Below are 22,711 nucleotides of genomic sequence, written 5' to 3'. Positions count from 1 at the left end.
AGTGTTCTGAGTTTTGACAATGTGTAAGTATTCACCACTTCAGTAACATACAGAATAGTTTTACTGCCCTGAGAGAGAGAGAGAGAGAGAGAGAGAGAGAGAGAGAGACAGACAGATCGACCCACCCTGTACTCATTAACTGTCCTTCCTATCTCTTCTGCCTCCATTTAGTCATTGGTAGCCACTAGTCTCCTTTCTCTGGATTTACCTATTCTGAGTATTTCACATGAATATGTCTTCTTGTTTGGCTGGCTTCTTTAACCCAGCATAATGTTTTCATGTGTTGTAATATGCATCAGTGTCTCTTATTATGTTTATTTATTTTTATTGCTGCATACAGTTAAAAGGCATCTGGGTTGTTTCTGATTTTTGGCTATTATGCTGCTTGTGAACATTTATATACCAGTTTTGTGTGTAAACATGTATTTTCTGTGCTTTTGGCTGTATACCTAGACCTAGATTGGAATTGTTGAATCATATGCTAACTCTCTGTTCACCATCTTGAAGAACTGCCAAACACTTTAAAGTGGCTGCACCATTTTAATTTTCTATTACCTAGGAATGTATGAGGGATCCAGTGTCTCCACATCTTGCCAGCACTTGTTGTTACCTGTTTTTTTATTGCAGCCATGCAGTCCACATAACAGTGGAATGTGATTTAATGTGCTCTTTTTTTTTTTTTTTTTTTTTTTTAAATAGAGGCAAATTTCTGGAGATGTGCAGTGATCTCTTAGCTAGAGTGGAGCCACCACTTCGTAGTGTTTTGGAACAAGCCAGTAAGTATTTTTGTACCTCAGACTCTTTGGAAATCGTTATTTATTATCTTATTTTTGCAAACAGTGATATAAGTTTTTATTGTAAGTAATTCAGTGGCGATATATTAAGCTTCTTTTTATCTGCATCTTCCCCCTGCCCAGAGTAATCTTTTGAAATGTCTAGGGAAATCCAATAAAAGTTTCACTAATAAACTGAAATCAGACGGAAAGTTGTAAGCCTTACAGTTATTTCATGGTAATAAAAATTGTCTTTAGCTATGCTGATACTATAGTCTTGTAAGCTTTTCTGTCAGTGAATTCTTCCTTAGCTGGATGAGAGCTGCAGCAAAGGGAAGGGATGATAACCACATATTTAATAAGATGCTTTAATTTTGTCTCAGGCTATAAAAAGGCTGTTTGATTCAGGAATATATACTAATTTTCCTAAAAACTTTGACAGTGTGTTTACCTGGACTTCACTGTTGTGTTTATTACTATTTCAGATTTTTGAGATACACTGTCAGCTTGGCACAGGCTTTCCTCTTTAATTAGTGATGATGGCAACTGGGCTTATTTCCACACTGGAAAAGCCTATTTCTTTAAATAGCCCTTCTCAAGAAATTATCAATGGTTGTTAGATAAAATGTGACCAGAAAATCAGGTGGCATTAAGAAGTATTTTATGAGCAACAGCAGGTCTTTGATACACACCTTCTTTCTTTTTTACTTCAAGAAACTTTACCTGTGTTTTATTTTATATTTTGTTTTAATTTTATTTTTTGAGATGGCGTCTTGCTCTGTAACCCAGGCTGGAGTGCAGTGGCATGATCTTGGCTCACTGTAACCTCTGCCTCCTGGGTTCAAGTGATTCTCCTGCCCCAGCTTCCTGAGTAGCTGGGATTACAGGCATGTGCCACCATGTCTGGCTAAGTTTTGTATTTTTAGTAGAGACAGGGTTTTACCATGTTGGCCAGGCTGGTTTCTAACTCCTGACCTCAGATGATCCACCCACCCCAGCCTGCCAAAGTACTGGGATTACAGGCATGAGCCCCTGTGCCCGGCCTCCACCTGTGTTTTAATTATTGTGGAGTATATTTATGCCCTGGATTAGAACACTGGAGTGGCTGGATATGATTCTCAGTATCTTTTTTTTTCTTCTTCAACGCCAGGTTAGAATAACTCAGTGTTTTTGAGGCCCTCTTATTTTCATAATGGCTAGGATACTTGAACGTTTGGTCTGTTAATGTTCTAACACTTCTTTGTGTGAGATTGTATGAGAGATATAGAACCTGTACACTGCAGGACATTGAGTATTCCTGGCCCTCTCTTCCTAAATCCCACTGTTACGCTACACTTCCCCCATTATTTTGAGAATCAAAGCGCCTACTTGTTTCCAGATGCTGCATGCGTCTGTGAGTGTGGGCATGAGTGTATGTGCATTGTGGAGGCGGGTGAGGGAGTGGAGTTTTGTTACACATCTGAGTAATTTCATCATCATAAGATGTTATTGTTCTTTTATTTCATTAAAAAAATCTGTTAATTCTTTAGAGTTAAAGAAAGAAGATATTTATGCAGTGGAGATAGTTGGTGGTGCTACACGAATCCCTGCAGTAAAAGAGAAGATCAGCAAATTTTTTGGTAAAGAACTTAGTACAACATTAAATGCTGATGAAGCTGTCACTCGAGGTTGTGCATTGCAGGTGAATTTTCTTTCTTTTATAGGTAACCATTTGTAAATAATTATAACAAGATGGCAGTGGTTTATGTATCTAAGGTTAGCTAAGGGTGATCTCAAGGTGTTGATTCCAAAACCTTTGTTTTAAAATATATAGAGGTGATGTTCCTAAAAGTAATTGCCCTCTGTAGCACATAAGATGAATTAATTGACTAGAAACATAGGTAAGTCTGAGCTTGAAGTATGACTAGCGTTTGGGCTTTTGCCTACGTCTATATGAAATAGTGTACATTTGAGGTTAATGGAAAAATAAGGAATAGTTAGATTATTTAGGTAATTGACATGATAGAAGTTTGTAAAACTGTTCAGACACTGTTAATTAATGTAATTATTTTAAAAAGACCTTTGCTTTTCTGAAGTCATTTGTAGGCTTAGTGATATCAGTTTATAATGTCTGTATTTGTTAAATGGAATTTTTGAAAATTATTATTTTAGTGCGCCATCTTATCGCCTGCTTTCAAAGTCAGAGAATTTTCTATCACAGATGTAGTACCATATCCAATATCTCTGAGATGGAATTCTCCAGCTGAAGAAGGGTCAAGGTATCATGTTTATTACTCATTTATATACCTAAAGTTAATTCACTATTAGGCTGAAACCATTGGTGCCTTTTATGTGCTGATTGACGTATATTCCTTTTTTACTGATTTTATATATAAAGATTCTTGGGGACTCTTATAATCTGGAAATAATGCCAACTGAGAAGAGAGAGAAACTATCACTATACAGTAATTACAAACCTAGAATATATGGGTAAAGTATTAGGAATATCTGAATTTGTGTTTTTGTCTTTTCCTCCATTCAGTGACTGTGAAGTCTTTTCCAAAAATCATGCTGCTCCTTTCTCTAAAGTCCTTACATTTTATAGAAAGGAACCGTTCACTCTTGAGGCCTATTACAGCTCTCCTCAAGATTTGCCCTATCCAGATCCTGCTATAGGTAAGTAAAGAATTGGAAATTAAAAAATAAAAAAGCAAAACAACAACAACAACAACAAAAACAAACCAGGCACAGTGGGTCACACCTGTAATCCCAACACTTTGGAAGGCTAATGTGGGAGGATCACTTGAGCCCAGGAGTTTGAGACCAGCCTAGGCAACACAGTGAGACCCTGTCTCCATTTAAAAAATAAAACAAAAAACAAAACAAAACAAAACAAAACTTACCTACTCAGAGAGCTGGCATAGTAAAAAGAACAAGTGCAGTGATACAGTTTTAAAACATCCTAAGTTTTAGAACCATGTTATCTAGAGTTTTTATAGACTCTGGGAAACTCTTATCTGGAAATAATACTAGTTGAGAAGAGAGAGAAACTAGTTATACTATAAAGACCTAGAATATGTGAGTAAAGTATTAGGAGTATCCTGAATGTCATTTAGAAGCTGTGGAAAGTTAACCTGTTGTGTTTTCCCTGCCTGTAAGACCAGGACTAACTGATAACTCATACTTTTCAGAGTTCTGGAAATCAAGAAAATGTATGATTTTTTGTTTTGTTTTGTTTTCAATAGAGGAGAATGTGACAAATCTATTTTAGGAATTTATCTGAAAGTAGCATATAATGATAAATAGAAATAAATGAAAGAATTGGGAGATATTTGAGTTGTTATTTGGGGCAAGATAATTAAGTTAGACTATATGTGAAAGAGGAAAGGGAAATCTGATTTTAATAAGATTTTAGGAGGACCCATTTTGCTTATTTAAAGCATCATATTACTGACCCATCATTGAAAAGTAGACATAATCTAGCACTGTAGGCATATATTCCTGCTTGAATTCATCCTCTTTGGTTATGTGTTCTTTTGTCTCTTGTATGTCCCTAGCTCAGTTTTCAGTTCAGAAAGTCACTCCTCAGTCTGATGGCTCCAGTTCAAAAGTGAAAGTTAAAGTTCGAGTCAATGTCCATGGCATTTTCAGTGTGTCCAGTGCATCCTTAGTGGAGGTACACAAGTCTGAGGAAAATGAGGAGCCAATGGAAACAGATCAGAATGCAAAGGAAGAAGAGGTAATGCAGACATTGTATACTATTTGTGATGGCCCAGAGGTGACTTGTCTAGAAATAATGGCAAGTAGACTTTTTGTCAAGGGAGGAGCATTGGGACAGAGTGAGAGTGGATTTGTATGTTTGTTCTTCTCCCAGTATAAGTGAACCAGCAACAGATTTTTATGCAGAATTTGTATAGAAATGGAACACAGTTGATTTCTCCTTTCATACACTTCTCAACTTATTCTTGATTCTGCTTATTGAAGAATGCTCTGCACTTCAGTTAATTATTTTCAAAAGTAGAATAGATCATACACTCATTTGTTGGAATAATGCACTGGGTCTTGTCTTTGTGCATCAGAATCAAAGCTTTATAAAACTACAAATGACCTGTGATCCCAGCATTTTGGGAGGCTGAGGTGGGAAGATTGCTTGAGCCCGGAAGTTTGAGGCCAGTCGGCAACGAAGTGAGACTTCCATCTCTACAAAAAGTAAAAAATTAGCTGGGCGTGGTGGCATAAACCTGTGGTCCCACCTATATGGGAGGCTGAAGCAGGAGGATTGCTTAAGCCCAGGGGGTTGAGGCTGCAGTGAGTCCTGTTTGTGCCACTGCACTCTAGCCTGGGTGACACAGTGTGACTCCGTCTAAAGGAAAAAAAAAAAAAATATATATATATATATATATATATATATATAAATGCTTGGGTTTCATCTGCACAGGTTTTATTGGAGTTGATCTGGTGAGGCCCAGGTAGCAGTAGTTTTAAAAGCTTCTCAGGTCATTCTAATATGTTGCAGGCATTGAGAACCACTGGTTCAGGCTCTCCACAAACCTCTTCTTTCTTCATTATTCTCAGGCTTTGTAATTTTAACATGTTCACCTCCCAGAGCACATGGAGTGGTCATGCTTTTGAGGATAAAGAGAGGCTGACTTAGGAACTGTTTGAAAAAGTGGGAACCTGTGTGAGAAAATAGCTGTTATGAACCTTGGAGAAGCTTATACTCTCTTCAGGTTGTATTCTGATGATTAAATGATGCCACATTGTGAACTATGAGTACTTAATGGTACACAAGGCAATTCCACAGTCATTTTTGTTTATGTAAGGGTAGGGAGGGCAAGTGTTACCCTCATTTTACAGATGTATTAACTGAGATCCAGAGAGGAAAACTGTATTCTAGGTAATGTGGCCTACCTGGAATTTAAGCGTAGGCCTTCTGATTGCTTGTAATTTAGCAGGAATTTCGTACCATATGACTTTGTCAGTGTGTGATGAAGGTTGCGCAGGCTTTCCTAATTGCAGGATTTAATTTTCCCTGTTTTTCAGAAGATGCAAGTGGACCAGGAGGAACCACATGTTGAAGAGCAACAGCAGCAGACACCAGCAGAAAATAAGGCAGAGTCTGAAGAAATGGAGGTATGAGGGTGTGTGTGTGTGTATGGTTTTTGTTTTTTTCTTTTTGAGACAGAGTCTTGCTCTGTTGCCCAGGCTGCAGTGCAATGGCGTGATCTCGGCTCATTGCAATCTCTGCCTCCTGGGTTCAAGTTATTCTACCTCTGCTAGATTACAGACGCCCGCCACCACGCCCAGCTAATGTTTTTGTATTTTTTAGTACAGGTGGGGTTTCACTATGTTGGTCAGTCTAGTCTCGAACTCCTGACCACAGGTGATCCACCTTGCTTTGGCCTCCCAAAGTGCTGGGATTAGCCACCACACCCAGCTGATTCGTGTTTTAGAGTATGCATTACAGTCTTTTTAAAGTATATGGTTTTGACTGAAGGGCAGTGGCTTGAAAGATAGTTATACTAGAAGCGCTTAATTTATTTGAACTCCTTTTTAAAGCAAGATTTTGTAGTGGTTTGTAGTGTGCCATTTGCAAGATGGACTTTAAACTCTCTTCTGGTTGATGCATGGGAAGAAAGCACTCAGGAATCCTAGTTTTACTAGGCTAGTGATTTATTTATGCTAGTTTTCGAATGGCTTATACTGAGTCATTCTACCCGTAATTTATTCATTACTGATATTTTTTTCAAAATTTTTTCAAAAATTTCAGTGTCCTGATCCATGCCTTTTTATTTTTATTTTTTTGAGATGGAATCTTGGTCTGTCACCAGGCTGGAGTGCAGTGGCGCTATCTCGGCTCATTGCAACCTCTGCCTCCCGGGTTCAAGCGATTCTCCTGCTTCAGCCCCCTAGTAGCTGGGACTACAGGCATGTGCCACCACGCCTAGCTAATTTTTGTATTTTTAGTGGAGATGGGGTTTCACCATGTTTGCCAGGATGGTCTCTATCTCTTGACCTTGTGATCTGCCCGCGTCAGCCTCCCAAAGTGCTGGAATTACAGGCTTGAGCTACCGTGCCCGGCCTATTTTTTATTCTTTTTTTTTTTGAGACGGGCTCTGACTCTATTGCCCAGGCTGGAGTACAGTGGCATGATCTTGACTCACTGCAGCCCCTGCCCGCCTCTTGGGTTCAAGTGATTCTCATGCCTCAGCCTCCCAGGTAGCTGGGACTACAGGCGTATACCACCAGGCCTGGATAATTTTTGTACTTGTAATAGAGACAAAGTTTTATCATGTTGCCAAGGCTGGTCTTGAACTCCTGACCCCAAGTTAATATACCTGCCTCGGCCTCCCAAAGTGCTGGGATTATAGGTGTAAGCCACTGAACCCATCCGAATAACATCTTTTTAATAAAAAGGCATGGGGCCTGGCACAGTGGCCTCACACCTGTAATCCCAGCAGTTTGGCGGGCCGAGGTGGGTAGATCACTTGGGGGTCAGGAGTTTGAGACCAGTCTGGCCAGTACAGTGAATAAAACCCATTATCTACTAAAAATAACAAAAATTATCCAGGTGGGGTAGTTTGCTCCTATAGTCCCAGCTACCTGGAAGGCTGAGACATGAGAGTCTCTTGAACCTGGGAGGCAGAGGTTATTGTGAGCTGAGGTTGTGCTACTGCACTCTAGTCTGAGTGACAGAGCAAAACTCCATCTTTTTAAAAAAAAAGTTATTTCAAATATTGAAATAATGGATTTAAGTATATTTCGTGAGTAATGTAAATAGGGTATTTATTTCAAAATAAGTAGTAACATTTTTGAATTATTGACAACCTAATTCTTTAATTTTGAGTTGTGATGTTTAAATTTTTTTTAGCATTGAAAATACTTTTTAGGTTATAAAATTGCAGTGTATAATCTCACCATCTTAGGAGTTTCTAATGTAAAAATCTTTCTAATTTAAAAAAATTTCTAACTTAAAAGTGGTATTTAAAAAAGTTTGACAGAGGCTGGACACCAGTGGCTCACATCTGTAATCCCAGCACTTTGGGAGGCTGAGGAGGGTGGATCACGAGGTCAGGAGTTCAAGACCAGCCTGGCCAACATGGTGAAAACCAGTCTCTACTAAAAATAGAAAAATAAGCTGGACATGGTGGTGTATGCCTGTGATCCCAGCTACCTGGGAGGCAGAGGCAAAGAATTGCTTGAACCAGGAACTGGGAAGCAGAGGTTGCAGTGAGCTGAGATCACACTGCTGCACTCCAGCCTGGGCTACAGATAGCAAGACTCCATCTCAAAAAAAAAAAAAAAAAAAGAAAAAGAAAAAGAAAAGGTTTGATAGAACCTTAAAGTGGCTTAAGTCTGTTATATTTTTATGTCATTTAACAAAAATAAATTGCTTTCCTTTAGCTGTGCAAGTAATATTAAGAAAATGGACAGGAAATTGTGCTTACAGATTCTTCAGTTGGGTCAGGCCTTTTTCAAGATAGAAAACCCTTTATGTTTTTGGGTGGGATGGGGCCAGCAGTGGCAGAGACAAGTAGTTGTTCTCTTACGAGTTTGTGGAGGATGGGTGAAGAGAAGGGAGAAGTGACAGCCCCTCCCCAATGCCCTTGAGCTGTGGGAAGTTCTAGAGATATTAGTTATCTAGGCTTCCTTGGGGTGGCTCAAAAACTAAAGTGCCTTTTTCATACTATTGCTTCTAAGGCAAATAAAATAGAAATGATAGATAAATTTCAGCAGCTGACTTAAGTTAGTTTGATAGGAGGTAGAGAAATGACATTAAGGTTTTACTTCATCATAGAACAAATTGAATTCCAGATGAATTCCAAAGTTGAAAGTTGAAAAGGAGAAAGGTTGAAGTGAATGTTTTTCTAATCTGTGGATGAGGAAGGGCTTTCAAAGTATGAAAACAAATAAGTAATCTCAAAAGATGGATACATTTGCCAATAAAAACTTATATATAGACAAACAGTACAGTCAGAGAAAACTGGAAGAGTCGATTGTTTGAGTGGAAAAATCACTGCAATCCTAAGAAAACAGTGGATAAAATATTACTAGGCAGTTTGAGGAAGTACTTAAGTATGGTTTTTAAGTGTCTGAAAAAGGTTAAAAGAAACTCATACTGAAATAACAGTGAGATGACATTAAATGAATTCTCATTTGTGGATTGGGTGCAGTAGAATGAGGTTTCTCTGTGTGAGAATGTAGATAGTTGTAGACATTATGGAAATCACATTACCAATATGTTACTGATCCATAAAAATTTCCTTTTTTTTTTTGAGACTGAGTTTTGCTGTTGTTGCCCAGGTTGGAGTGCAATGGTGTGATCTTGGCTCACTGCGGCTTCTACTTCCTGGGTTCAAGCAATTCTCCTGTCTCAGCCTCCTGAGTAGCTGAGATTACAGGTGCTGACCACTAAACCTGGCTGATTTTTGGTGTTTTTAGTAGAGACAGGGTTTCACCATATTGGCCATATTGCCAGGCTGGACTCAAACTCCTGACCTCAGGTGATCCACCTACCTCAGCCCCCAAAGTGCTGAGATTATAGGCACCTGGTTGATCAGTAAAAATTTCATACCCTCCTCTCCACTAACTTCATTTGCATGTCTATATGTTTAAATAAAAGTAGAAGAAAAATTTTTAATAGTGATTATATGTTGATAAGGGATTATGGGAGATTGTTAGTATTTTAGAAAATTTACCATATTAACCGTTTTTAAGTGTATAGACATTGTGGTGTAACTAATCTTCAGAACTTCATCTTGCTGAACTGAAACTCCATACCCATTAAATAACTTTCCATTAGTCCCCTCCCCAACCCCCGACAGCCACCATTCTGCTTCCATTCTTATGAATTTTACTCTAGATACCTCATAACATTATTTACTTATTTTTTATTTTCTTAGATGTTATGGTAGTCCAAAGTTACTTAGGTCATCATCAAAGAACAAAGTAAAGTAAAAGCAGCTTTTCAAACATGACCCATTTTGAAGTTTAAGGTAGTCTGTATATATGTTTGTTTTCAATGATTTCTGTTGTTTTAGACCTCTCAAGCTGGATCAAAGGACAAAAAGATGGACCAACCACCCCAAGCCAAGAAGGCAAAAGTGAAGACTAGTACTGTGGACCTGCCAATTGAGAATCAACTATTATGGCAGATAGACAGAGAGATGCTCAACTTGTACATTGAAAATGAGGTTGTTATTTAAAGTCTTTTGGAACAGTGAGCTAACAAATTAATGTTACCGTAGTATTCAGACTCTGTGTCTAGTAACTATGCATTTTTGATTGTTTGGACTTGGGGAAAATAATTTAGACTTCTGTGAGATATTGTAAGGGCAAGTTGAAGCAGTAGATCCCATGGTATGTCAGTTCTTTTACATTGGTACTAATATGTATTGCTAGAAGCTCTGTTAAAAATTTTTTGACATATAATGTCTTTGGTATAGGGGAGGTATTGTTAATTTTTGAATATGTAGGTATATTTGTTCACTAGAGATTGGGATATTTGAGGTGGTGGTCCTGGAAGTTGATCAGTAGGAGAAATCATATAGCATTAATGGTAGCAGTATTTTGCTTATTCCTTTTCTGCTGCCAGTTGGTATGTAGATATAGTAACTCTTACTGAGTGAAGCACGATTTGGGATCTGTGAGCACATTTATTGAATTAATTTTTGTCTGTGAGGTTTCTTACCAGGTTTCCACTGGATATTAGAATAGTTTTGTCTTACAGAAACTTCAGCATTTATACTGCATGAGTGAATTTGATTTTTTTTCATATCTCATAATAATTCAGCAGAGGATATCAGTGACATTGAACCAATAGTTTTTCAAAGTCCTATTGTCTTAAATTATTTAATTTTGCTTTTGAATATCTACACATTGATATTTCTATTGTTTTTTTAAATCACACCCACAAAACTCTTTGATATTCAAAGTTTGTTGAGATTAGTCTCCCCACTTGCCTTTGTTTTGTGACTTGCAGAACTAAAAGGATTTGGGGAAGAAAAAGTCTACTTTTATAATTATGTGAGTATTTAAGAGGAAATGATCTCAGTTGTCCTGATGTCTAAATTAATTTGTACATAATTTTTATTCTCAGGGTAAGATGATCATGCAAGATAAACTGGAGAAGGAGCGGAATGATGCTAAGAATGCTGTGGAGGAATATGTGTATGAAATGAGAGACAAGCTTAGTGGTGAATATGAGAAGTTTGTGAGTGAAAATGTAAGTGTCTGCTGCAATATGCCTAACTACTGTGTGTCTTCTGGGAACATCTTTAAATGGGTTAGAAGGGAAGTCTGCATCTATATGTGTATAGTAGAATTACTAAAAATTCTACTGCATGAGTGAATTTGATTTTTTTTCATAATAATAATTTTTTCACAGTAATTTAGCAGAGGATATCAGTGACATTGAACCAATAGTTTTTCAAAGATCTATTGTCTTAAATTATTTAATTTTGCTTTTGAGTGAATTTGATTTTTCAAATCAAATTATTTGATTTGTATTTTTCTTTAAATTATGAAAGCTCACTTTTTCCTGTTCATTGTAACTCAAAATTTTTGATTAAAAAAAAAAAAATTTAAGTAGCTCTTGAGTACAGTTAAGTAGCTATTGAGTACAATTGAGTAGAATTATTAAAAATTCTACTATACACATATAGTATATAGTACTATACTATATAGTACATAGTTTTTTTGGGTAGGGGTCACAATTTTATATATTTCTCCATCAGTACAGTGTTTTGCACAGTTTAGTCTTTGTGTGTCATGTTCACAAATCACTTTTGACACAATTGAGTGCTGTTACCTTGTATTCTTTTTTTTTGAGATGGAGTTTCATTCTTGTTAACCTAGGCTGGAGTGCAATGGTGCGATCTCGGCTCACCGCAACCTCCGCCTCCCGGGTTCAAGCAATTCTCCTGCCTCAGCCTCCTGAGTAGCTGGGATTACAGGCACGTGCCACCATGCCCAGCTAATTTTTTGTATTTTTAGTAGAGACGGTGTTTCACCACGTTGACCAGGATGGTCTCAATCTGTTGACCTCGTGATCCACCCGCCTCGGCCTCCCAAAGTGCTGGGATTACAGGCTTGAGCCACCGCGCCCGGCCCCAGTATTTGGTTTTCTAGTTCCAAGTTACTTCACTTAGAATAGTGGCCTCCAGCTCCATGCAGTTGCTGCAAAAGACATTATTTTGTTCTTTTTTGTGACTAAGTAGTGTTCCATCGTGTGTATATACCATGTTTTCTTTATCCACTCATTGGTTGATGGGCACTTAACTCACCTGTATTTATTTATTCATTCTTTGGAGACGGAGTTTTGCTCTTGTTGCCCAGGGTGGAGTGCAGTGGCATGATCTCGGCTCACTGCAACCTCTGTCTCCCTGATTTAAGTGATTGTCCTGCCTCAGCTTCCTGAGTAGCTGGGACTATAGGCACGTTAATTTTTGTGTATTTAGATAGATGTGGTTTCACTGTGATGGCCAGGCTAGTCTTGAACTCCTGATCTGAGGTGATCCATCGACCTCAACCTCCCCAAGTGCTGGGATTACACGTGTGAACTACTGTGACCAAGTGCACACTTTTTTTTTTTTTTGAGAGGGAGTTTTGCTCTTGTTGCCCAGGCTGGAGTGCAGTGGCACGATCTTAGCTCACTGCAACCTCCACCTCCCAGGTTCAAGGGGCTCTCCTGCCTCAGCCTCCCGAGTGGCTGGGATTACAGGCATGTGCCACCATGCCTGGCTAATTTTGTATTTTTAGTAGAGACTGTTTTTCCGTGTTGGTTAGGCTGGTCTCGAACGAACTCTTGACATCAGGTGATCTGCCCACCTTGGCCTTCCAAAGTGCTGGGATTACAGGCTTGAGCCACCATGTCTGGCCTGCACTTGCTTTTTTGTTTTGTTTTGTTTTGTTTTTGAGATGGAGTTTCGCTCTTGTTACCCAGGTTGGAGTGCAATGGTGCGATCTCGGCTCACTGCAACCTCCGCCTCCTGGCTTCAAGCAATTCTCCTGCCTCAGCCTCCTGAGTAGCTGTGATTACAGGCACGTGCCACCATGCCCAGCTAATTTTTTGTATTTTTAGTAGAGACAGGGTTTCACCATGTTGACCAGGATGGTCTCGATCTCTTGACCTCGTGATCCACCCGCCTCGGCCTCCCAAAGCGCTGGTATTACAGGCTGAGCCACCGTGCCCGGCACACTTGCTTTTAAATGCTGTTTTTAATTCTGAAATTTTCGAACATACTAAGTCCTCCACGGCAGGGAGAATAATATAATAAAACCCCCCATACCTATCAAGTGGAACAACATTTTTCAGCCTTGTTTTCTGTATCTCCAATCTCTCTACTCCCCTTGTATTTTATTTTATTTTATTTTATTTTTTTGAAATGCAGTCTTGCTCTGTCGCCCCGGCCAGACTGCGGTGGCTCCATCTTGGGTCACAGCAGCCTCCACCTCCCAAGTTCACATGATTCTCCTGTCTCAGCCTTCCTGGTAGCTGAGGTTACAGGTGTCTGCCACCATGCCTGGCTAATTTTTTTTTTTGTATTTTTAGTGGAGATGGGGTTTCACCATGTTGGCCAGGCTGTTTTCCAACTCCAGACCTCAGGTGATCCACCTGCCTCGGCCTCCCAAAGTGCTGGCATTATAGGCATGAGCCACCGTGCCTGGCTGCTCTCTGTATTTTAAAGCAAATCCCAGATATACATCATTGTATTCTGTGCTTGTGACTGCATTGGGGATGTAACTGATTTTTGATTGACCTAATTATAATATTTTCTTTTTCATTAGGATCGTAACAGTTTTACTTTAAAACTAGAAGATACTGAAAATTGGTTGTATGAGGATGGAGAAGACCAGCCAAAGCAAGTTTATGTTGATAAGCTGGCTGAATTAAAAGTAAGTGACTCTTGAAAGCAGAGTTATCCAGAACCCTTGTTGAAGCTTTCTCTGAGGAACTCAAAGTTGGGAGGAATTCTCAAGAAAACAGACTGAAAATAATGTTTGATAAACTGAACCCTTTATGATTTAGGCTTATTATCATCCTCACTTTTAGAATCTTGTAGTAACAATGATTTTTCTGAAAATTGATTTTATGTTTGTAATGCTTCACTGAATTGCATTCTTGGTGTCGAGATACAAAGCCTAGCAAGACTTAGTACCTGCCCTAAAGGTATGGGCAGTACAGTTGGGGCAGGACTGTTTCTGTTTATGAGTTTGGATTCCATTCTCAGTAAAAGCAAAGGATCTGTTTTTTTTTTTTTTTTTTTTTTTTGACAGGATCTTGCTCTGTCACCCAGGCTGGAGTGCAGTGGCGTAGTCTTGGCTCACTGCGACCTCCGCCTTCCAGGTTCAAGCGATTCTCATGCTTCAGCCTGCAGAGTAGCTGGGATTACAGGCCCACGCCACCACGCCCAGCTAACTTTTGTGTTTTTAGTAGAGACGGGGTTTCACCATGTTGGCCAGGCTCATCTCAAACTCTTGACCTTAAGTGATCTGAATGCCTCGGCCTCTCAGAGTGCTGGGATTATAGGTGCGAACCACCATACCTGGCCAAAGCATCTGGATTTAAATAATCTGGTCTTATTTATTTATGCCCCAAATCTGATCTTTTAACATTAGGATTAAAAATGCAAAGAATTATATAAAATTGAGGCCTTTTGTTTGGAAAAGGATGCAGAGGTGTAAGATGAACTTTTCACATTTCCCTTTAATTTTAGCTCAGGGTTACTTGGTTTCTTGTAGAACTCGGCTGTTTCAAGACTCACTCGGTCACCCAGGCTGGAGTGCAGTGGTGTGATCACGGCTCACTGCAGCCTTGATCTCCCAGGCTCAGGGGGTCCTTCTGCCTCAGTCTCCCAAGTAGCTGGGACTACAGTTGCGTGCCATCATGCCTGGCTGTTTTAGTTTTTTGTAGGGAAAGGGTCTCCCTGTTTTATCCAGGCTGGTGTTGGAACTCCTGTGCTCAAGAAGTTCTACCTTGGTCTCCCAAAGTGCTGGGATTATAGGTGTGAGCCACTGCACCTGACCAAACATTTCTTTTTTCTTTTTTCTTTCTTTTTTTTTTTTTTTTGAGATGCAGTTTTGTTCTTGCTGCCCAGGCTGGAGTGCAGTGGTGCGATCTTGGCTCACTACAACCTTCGCCTTCTGGGTTCAAGCAAATCTCCTGCCTCAGCCTCCCGAGTAGCTGGGATTACAGGCACCTGCCACCACGCTTGGCTAGCTTTTTGTAGTTTTAGTAGAGACGGGTTTTTCGATGTTGGTCAGGCTGTTCTCGAACTCCCAACCTCAGGTAATCATCTGCCTCAGCCTCCTAAAGCCCTGGGATTACAGGTATGAGGTACCGCACCTGGCCTAAACATTTCTTAATATCACTGTTGTATTAACTTTTCAAGCTCCAGTTATTTTATAAATGATTTTTTTCTGTTCAAATCAGTATCCATGTAAGGGTCATAGATTTTATTGACATCTCTTATTCCCGTGTCCCTCTCAACTTTTCCTTATTCATTTGATGAGGAAATTGGATTATTGGTCTTGCAGGATTTTACCCTACTAGGATTTTGCTGATTTTCACCGCCATGGTAGTATTTAACAAAAAGTTGATAGTTACATCTAGAGACTCCATCAGATTCAGGTGTTTTTTTTTTTTAAGATTTTAAATTAAAAGCATTTTTTATTTTTGGCAAGTATACTTTATATTTAGTGCTGTGTACCTCTTAGGTGGCACCTAATTTTTGGTGGTCTCCCTGCTGTGTTTTGAGAATGAGGGCTCAAGTGACAAATTGAAGTGACTCCACATGGAACAGTGTTGAGATATAGTCTCATACCCCTCCTCAAGTAGCTGCTTATTTCCAGTGGGCTGGAGGAATATATCTGACTTCTTATATATAGCACATGGAGATTAAGTATACTTTATCACCAGTCTTAGTAGAAACAGTACAACTCTGGATAGGTGAACTGCGATATGAAGAATTTGTGTATTCGTCTGTTAAGAATCTAGGTCAACCTATTAAGACGCGATTCCAAGAATCTGAAGAACGACCAAAATTATTTGAAGAACTAGGGAAACAGATCCAGCAGTATATGAAGATAATCAGCGCTTACAAAAACAAGGTAACTTACTTTCTTTTTCCTACTCTTACTTTAGTAAAATTAACTTTTTTTCCTGAGACGGAGTCTCGCTCTGTTGTGCAGGTTGGAGTGCAGGTGCAATCTCGGCTCACTGTAGACTTCCACCTCCCAGGTTCAAGCGATTCTCCTGCCTCAGTCTTCCGAGTAGCTGGGATTACAGGCGTGTGCCACCACTCCCAGCTTATTTTTGTATTTTTAGTAGAAATGGGGTTTCTCCATGTTGGCCAGGCTGATCTCGAACTCAAGTGATCTGCTAGCCTTGGGCTCCTAAAGTTCTGGCTGGTATTACAGACACGAGCCACTGCGCCTGGCTATAAAGTTAACTTTTGAGGCGTTTACAGAGCATTTTTTCCCTCTTGTTTTCATTAACTTGTTTAATAGTACTTTTTATTTTGCATGTTAATATAATGTATAATGTTTTATAGCATCTTAATAACCATTGGATTTGCGACATCTCTAATAGGTGGACTCTGTAATTGAGCAGTGTTTTTTAGTTTCCTTTTCATTAATGTCTGACTTAACATTCTCTATACTGGTCTTTCTAAAAACACCTGAGGCCAGTAATTTGGCTTGTTATGGAGATGTAGGACTATCTATCTCAATGGTAAACTGTTTTTGAGCAGTGTATGATACTCCATAAATATCTTATTGAATCCACACAGTACCCTGATAAAGTAGGTGGTGGTATCAGCATTTATAGATAAATTCCAACTTATTTAAGCCTCACTTCCCTTAAACTACATTCAGGCTCACTAAATTGGGAAAACTGTCATTTAGCCATAAGTCTGACTCTAAAGTTCAGACTTTGGAGTATAAAATTCCTCCATTTACCCCAGGTTCTTGACATATTGTAAGAAACTTTGAGTGATAAATGAGCTTTTGTTGTTGTTACTTTTTTTTTGGACAAGTTCTCATTTTGTTACCCAGGCTGGCGTGCAGTGGCGAAATCTCAGCTCATTGCACCCTCAGTCTCTCTGGCTCAAGCAGTTCTCCTGCCTCAGCCTTCCCAAGTAGCTGGGACTGCAGGCATGCACCACTATACTCAACTAGGGTTGTCTTTTTTTTGAGATGGGGGTTTTACCATGTTACCCAGGCTGGTCTTGAACTCCTGAGCTCAAGCGATCCACCCACCTTGACCTCCCAAAGTGCTAGGATTACAGGACTTAGCCATCTGGCCCCACCTTTTTTTCCTCCTCCTTTTGTTGTGAGACAGGGTCTCAGTCTGTTGCCCACCCTGGAGTATGGTGGTATGATTGTAGCTCACTGCATCCTTAACGTCCTGGGCTCAAGTGATCCTCCTGCCTCTCAGCCTCCTGAGTAGCTGGGAATACAGGCGCATGGCTCCCACACCTCTCTAATTTTTGGACTTTTTGTAGAGATGGGCTCATCTTGTTGCCCACGTCTTAAAGTTGTGGGCTTAAGTGATCCTCCTGCCTCAGCCTCCCAAAATGCTAATACAAGCGTGAGCCACCATACCCAGCCTGAAAGAGCTTCTTTTAAAAATAGTATTCATTATAGTTTTGGTTCTGAACTAGCATGCTGAATCCTCAGCTCTCATATCTAGTGTAATTTTTTTGCATTGTGAAATTATGTACATAAGATTTTGTATAAATCAGGTGCTGCTATTTATCTTGTTGAAGCCTTTTAATTGACACCTTATGAATTTTCTTGGCCTTAAAAAATGTAAATCTGTCCTGAGTGTATTTAAAACACTGGGGTTTCTTTTGAATATTTAATGTCTATTCAGATTGTGAGGCTAAATATGCTTTATTGTTTGAAAGGTTGTAAGTTTTTGAAAAATGTCAGAAACTAGACAGTATTTGGGGAGGGAGGGCAATCATCCTTTTAACACTTGTCTGTCTGTCTTGTCTGCTGGTTATAGGAGGACCAGTATGATCATTTGGATGCTGCTGACATGATGAAGGTAGAAAAAAGCACAAATGAGGCAATGGAGTGGATGAATAACAAGCTAAATCTGCAGAACAAGCAGAGTTTGACCATGGATCCAGTTGTCAAGTCAAAAGAGATCGAAGCTAAAATTAGGGTAATTTAAGACTTTATTTAATAGTTTGTTCTTGACAGCCTTATTATTAATAGTCCTCAAGTGACATTTAGGAGGGAACTTACAGTGTCTTAGCTTCTAGGTTGAGGGTTGGGTGGAGGGAGAGGATGGATTTGGGTTTAGCATGTCTTGTAAAATTTGTTAATTTTTAAAGAAACCACAGTTTTCGCCGGGCGCGGTGGCTCAAGCCTGTAATCCCAGCACTTTGGGAGGCCGAGGCGGGTGGATCACAAGGTCAAGAGATCGAGACCATCCTGGTCAACATGGTGAAACCCTGTCTCTACTAAAAATACAAAAAATTAGCTGGGCATGGTGGCGCGTGCCTGTAATCCCAGCTACTCAGGAGGCTGAGGCAGGAGAATTGCCTGAACCCAGGAGGCGGAGGTTGCGGTGAGCCGAGATGGTGCCATTGCACTCCAGCCTGGGTAACAAGAGCGAAAACTCTGTCTCAAAAAAAAAAAAAGAAACCACAGTTTTCTTTCTTACCCATTCCAGGAGCTGACAAGTACTTGTAGCCCTATAATTTCAAAGCCCAAACCCAAAGTGGAACCTCCAAAAGAGGAACAAAAAAATGCAGAGCAGAATGGACCAGTGGATGGACAAGGAGACAACCCGGGCCCCCAAGCTGCTGAGCAGGGCACAGATGCAGCTGTGCCTTCGGATTCAGACAAGAAGCTTCCTGAAATGGACATTGATTGATTCCAACACATGTTTCTATTAAAACAGACTATTATAAAGCTTTAAGTTGTCAACTTTGTTCTAAGTATCAACTAGAGCAAGTGAATACTGAAGATTTCTTAGTCAGTTTTTAGGGGATTTTGGGGAAGGGGAAATAGTAATGTATGGAGCATTTTGACTTCTAAATAGTTAGATACAGAAATTAAGTGCATTGTATCTTTTTCATAATGGTACTATTTAGAAGCCCAGTTAGTCTTACTGAGCTTATGCTTCACTCCTTTATGTTTAACCATGTGTCTACAAGAATAAGTTTGTTTTGGAAAGTTGAGCAAAAGCTACAGCTCTAGCTATCCAGCAGACTTTTCATTATGACTTACATGGCAGGAGCTCTAATTATGCTTTAAAAATCTGTTGTGGAGGTTGCTCTAAAGTCTCCCTGCCTGGTGTGGGGATGGGGTCTCCCTCTTTGTGAGGGTTGGAGCATGGCACGGCATAGATTAACACAGCAGCAGAACAAGGGTGTGCTTTGAGCTTCTTATTTCACCTCCACCCTCACCTGTGTTCTCTTCCCTCTCTCCCAGTAAAAGGGCTCCCATTGTAAATGCCATGTACTACTCTTGGGAAAATAGACCCCCTTGCTTAGAGCAAGTTGTTAACTGAGGCTTTTAAACCTGGAGGCTCTTCCTGAAAGTGTGTTCACGAATACCCCAAGCGGCAAGGTCTAAATAATTTTATCTTCAAAAGATTAGAATTGGGTAGATGTACTGTTGGATATAATAGCCATGGTAAATTTAACTGAGGAATTACATCCTTGTTAATTTTGGTGTAAAGATTTGGATCCTGGCCTGTTTATTCAGGTGCGAGATGTTCTGTATAAATTTTTGAGGTATAGCTTGAACTGCTAGGACAAGAGTTAAAAGTTCTTTTTAGCTCATTCACAGATCACTTGTGTGTTAAGTATTAATATCTGTCACAAACCTGCCAATTTGTACATGTTAAGCAGCTGACAGATGATACAAAAAAACTAAGATACACTGGATTGTACTGGACGAGTCTGAGATTAGTGTTCAAGAAGTGTGGTGCCTGATGTTATAACAACACTTTATTCTTAACTGTGCGGCCAGTGTCAGGTATACCAAAGCATTCCTGACTGCTTTTTGGGGCAGTGTTGATAGGAGTGAGGCATTTTGAAAACTCTTAAGGGAAGCCTGTGTTCCAGGCCAGAGCTGGTACCTGCTTTAAGAAACTGTTACAAGGCTTGTTGGTAATGTTTTGGATCTTTGTAAAAATTGATATTCTGTATAACACAGTGCCTCTGTTACTTTTGGCCTATGTTGTTAGAAATATGATGATATCTTGTATAGTTAGAATTAAGCTTCTGTCCATCTCTAGATACATTGAAAAGTTTTAGAGTGTTACAGGCTCTAAAGTGCTATGGAGAACAATTGCTTAGGAGGAGGAAGGGAAACCCGTACTTACATTGGTGTGTAAGCATGCATGGAGGCCTTGCGCACCACAGCAAGGCCCTGTTCTTAGCGCGTCCTCTGTTCTCTACATGTCATGCTTCAAGAGTTCAAGCTGGCCTGCTGTGAAGCCAATGGCTATTTTAAAGTGCTGGCTGCAGGATTAAGCCAACCCTTGTACAACTGGCCCAATCCTATGGCCATTTCTTCTTAAAAAAATTTTTTTTTGGGGGGTGTGTGTGTGTGGGGAAGGGTGTGGGTGTTGGGATGGGGGTGAATTTGAAGTTAAAACTAGAAACAAGATGATGTGGTCTGCTAACTCTCTGCTTAGACAGGCCGTAAGACCAATTGGATTTACATAGAGGCCAGGCCAGAGAGTGGTAATTTATGGCTTGTGTACAGACAAGCATTTATCCAGGTTGCGTTACCCAAACTGATTTGTTAAAGCTCCAGGTCACATTCTTACACTAAGAAAATCATTCAGTAAATGAGACAAGTTTAGGAAAAACTAATAAAAGAAACCTGTCTTACACTTGAATGGTTTCCTGAATTCCATAATGAAGGCTGCTGCGCGTGTGTGTGTGTGTGTGTGTGTGTGTTTGGGGGGGGTGTTTTCAGTAAAAACTTTGTCTAGGAGTAGGAACCCTAAATTTCACTTAACGTCTGTTGAAGACTTCCAGTCTGAAGAATGACAACTGAAGCACTCCCCACTTTGTGACAAAAAGTTGCCTAATTTTTCTGTATTTACTCTCCAGTTGAGTATCGGCCCAGTTCCATTGATGTGTAGGAATCCTTGTCTTGCTTCTGTTACTGGGCCTTACTTTGAGGGTTTTGTTAGCAGAAGGCGGGGAGAGGGTGGTTATGTCATAAAGGTGAGTGCTAGGACTGATACCTTCCCAAAGTACAGCTCGGCCCAGAGTATGCTGTTAACAGTGCTGCCACTGAAGATGTGGTGTGGCTGCGTGGAATGTGTGTTGGTGTATGTGTGCGGTGGTGATGGGTGTGTTGAAAGGGCATGAAGCCAGTGAAAAAGACCTTAATTGAACAAGGCATGTGTATAGATGAGGAGGGGCCAGAGGTTTTGTTACCTGGGTCATGCCACTTACAGAGTCCTAGTCCTCTGGCTGTATGAGGAGCAGCTCACCTTCCAGGGCCTACCAACAGGGCCTATTGTAGCCATGTGTCTAAGAAACGTGTCTCTAATAGGTTTGATTTCCTCCTGAGCATCTAAGTGGTTTCTGTATGGGGTATGGGAATTGTTAGATGTGGTAGAAAGTGCTGAGATAGCTGGGTGCAGTGATACGCACCTGTGATCCCAGCTACATCCGGGGGGCTGAGCTGGGAGGATCCCTTGAGCCCAGGGGGTCAAAGCTACGGTGAGCTGAGATTGCACCACTGCAACTCCAGCCTGGGTGATAAAGTGATACCCTGTTTCCATTAAAAAAGGGGGTGCTGGGCTGGGTGCGGTGGCTCAAGCCTGTAATCCCAGCACTTTGGGAGGCCGAGGCGGGTGGAGCACGAGGTCAAGAGATCGAGACCATCCTGGTCAACATGGTGAAACCCCGTCTCTACTAAAAATACAAAAAATTAGCTGGGCATGGTGGTGCGTGCCTGTAATCCCAGCTACCATTGAGTGGTTCCAGCTCAATACCATGCTTTAGAAGTTGGGATAGTAGTCTTACTGGAATAGTGACAGGATGACGTGAGGCAGGCTTCAGGGGCTTGGTGATGGTTGTTTCTTGATCTGACGTTTGATGTGCATTCATCTGTACACTTTATTTCAGTAATTTTGTCTTTAATAGGTGTGTATTACATTTTTACACAAAGAATGTAGGTTATAGAACTACATAGTCTCATGTTTGGAAAGATCATGACATGGACTTGCAATAAAAAACCAGAAGGATTTTCCCAGATTAAGTGTTTTTTAGGGTGGGATTGTGGGTGATTGTCTGCATATTTTTGCTTTTTAAAAAATTTTTCTTTTTTGAGGCAGAGTTTTGCTTTTGTTGCCCAAGCTAGAGTGCAGTGTTGCAATCTCGGTTCACCACAACCTCTGCCTCCCAGGCTCAAGCGGTTCTTCCTCAGTCTCCCGAGTAGCTGGGATTACAGGCATGGGCCACCACACCTGGCTAATTTTTTTTTTTTAATTTTTATTATTTTTATTTTTATTTATTTATTTTTTGAGACGGAGTTTCGCTCTTGTTACCCAGGCTGGAGTGCAATGGCGCGATCTCGGCTTACCACAACATCCGCCTCCTGGGTTTAGGCAATTCTCCTGCCTCAGCCTCCTGAGTAGCTGGGATTACAGGCACACATCACCATGCCCAGCTAACTTTTTGTATTTTTGTAGAGATGGGGTTTCACCATGTTGACCAGGATGGTCTTGATCTCTTGACCTCGTGATCCACCCGCCTCGGCCTCCCAAAGTGCTGGGATTACAGGCTTGAGCCACCGCGCCCGGCCCAATTTTTTTTATTTTTTATTTTAGTAGAGATGGAGTTTCTCCATGTTGGTCAGGCTGGTCTCGAACTCCCAACCTCAGGTGGTCTGCCCGCCTCAGCCTCCCAAAGTGCTGGGATTACAGGTATGAGCCACCATGCCCAGCTGCTTGTGTTCTCAAAGATTTC

The 22,711-nt window shown here is 40.4% G+C and overlaps 1 protein-coding gene across 2 annotated transcripts in view; it reads left to right on the top strand.

Moving 5' to 3' along the window:
• Positions 1-20,622, top strand: part of HSPA4 (heat shock protein family A (Hsp70) member 4) — a 64,045-nt gene extending 43,423 nt beyond the window's left edge. The window contains exons 8-19 of one of the 2 annotated variants that reach the window (XM_074381546.1): positions 700-776; positions 2,303-2,454; positions 2,925-3,031; positions 3,295-3,428; positions 4,310-4,491; positions 5,799-5,885; positions 9,794-9,946; positions 10,852-10,977; positions 13,542-13,649; positions 15,744-15,863; positions 17,764-17,925; positions 18,439-20,622. In XM_074381546.1, coding sequence (XP_074237647.1) covers positions 700-776; positions 2,303-2,454; positions 2,925-3,031; positions 3,295-3,428; positions 4,310-4,491; positions 5,799-5,885; positions 9,794-9,946; positions 10,852-10,977; positions 13,542-13,649; positions 15,744-15,863; positions 17,764-17,925; positions 18,439-18,642 — 1,612 coding nt within the window. In that variant the 3' untranslated portion in view covers positions 18,643-20,622. Of the gene's footprint in view, positions 1-699; positions 777-2,302; positions 2,455-2,924; positions 3,032-3,294; positions 3,429-4,309; positions 4,492-5,795; positions 5,886-9,793; positions 9,947-10,851; positions 10,978-13,541; positions 13,650-15,743; positions 15,864-17,763; positions 17,926-18,438 lie in introns of both variants that reach the window. The other variant, XM_003920590.4, reaches the window with a different exon arrangement.
• Positions 20,623-22,711: the final 2,089 nt, after the last annotated feature.

The sequence above is a fragment of the Saimiri boliviensis genome, chromosome 1 (assembly GCF_048565385.1).
Source record: "Saimiri boliviensis isolate mSaiBol1 chromosome 1, mSaiBol1.pri, whole genome shotgun sequence".
Taxonomy (NCBI): Eukaryota; Metazoa; Chordata; class Mammalia; order Primates; family Cebidae; genus Saimiri; species Saimiri boliviensis.
Note: the sequence above shows the minus strand (reverse complement) of the source record. Positions and strands in the feature narration are given on the sequence as shown.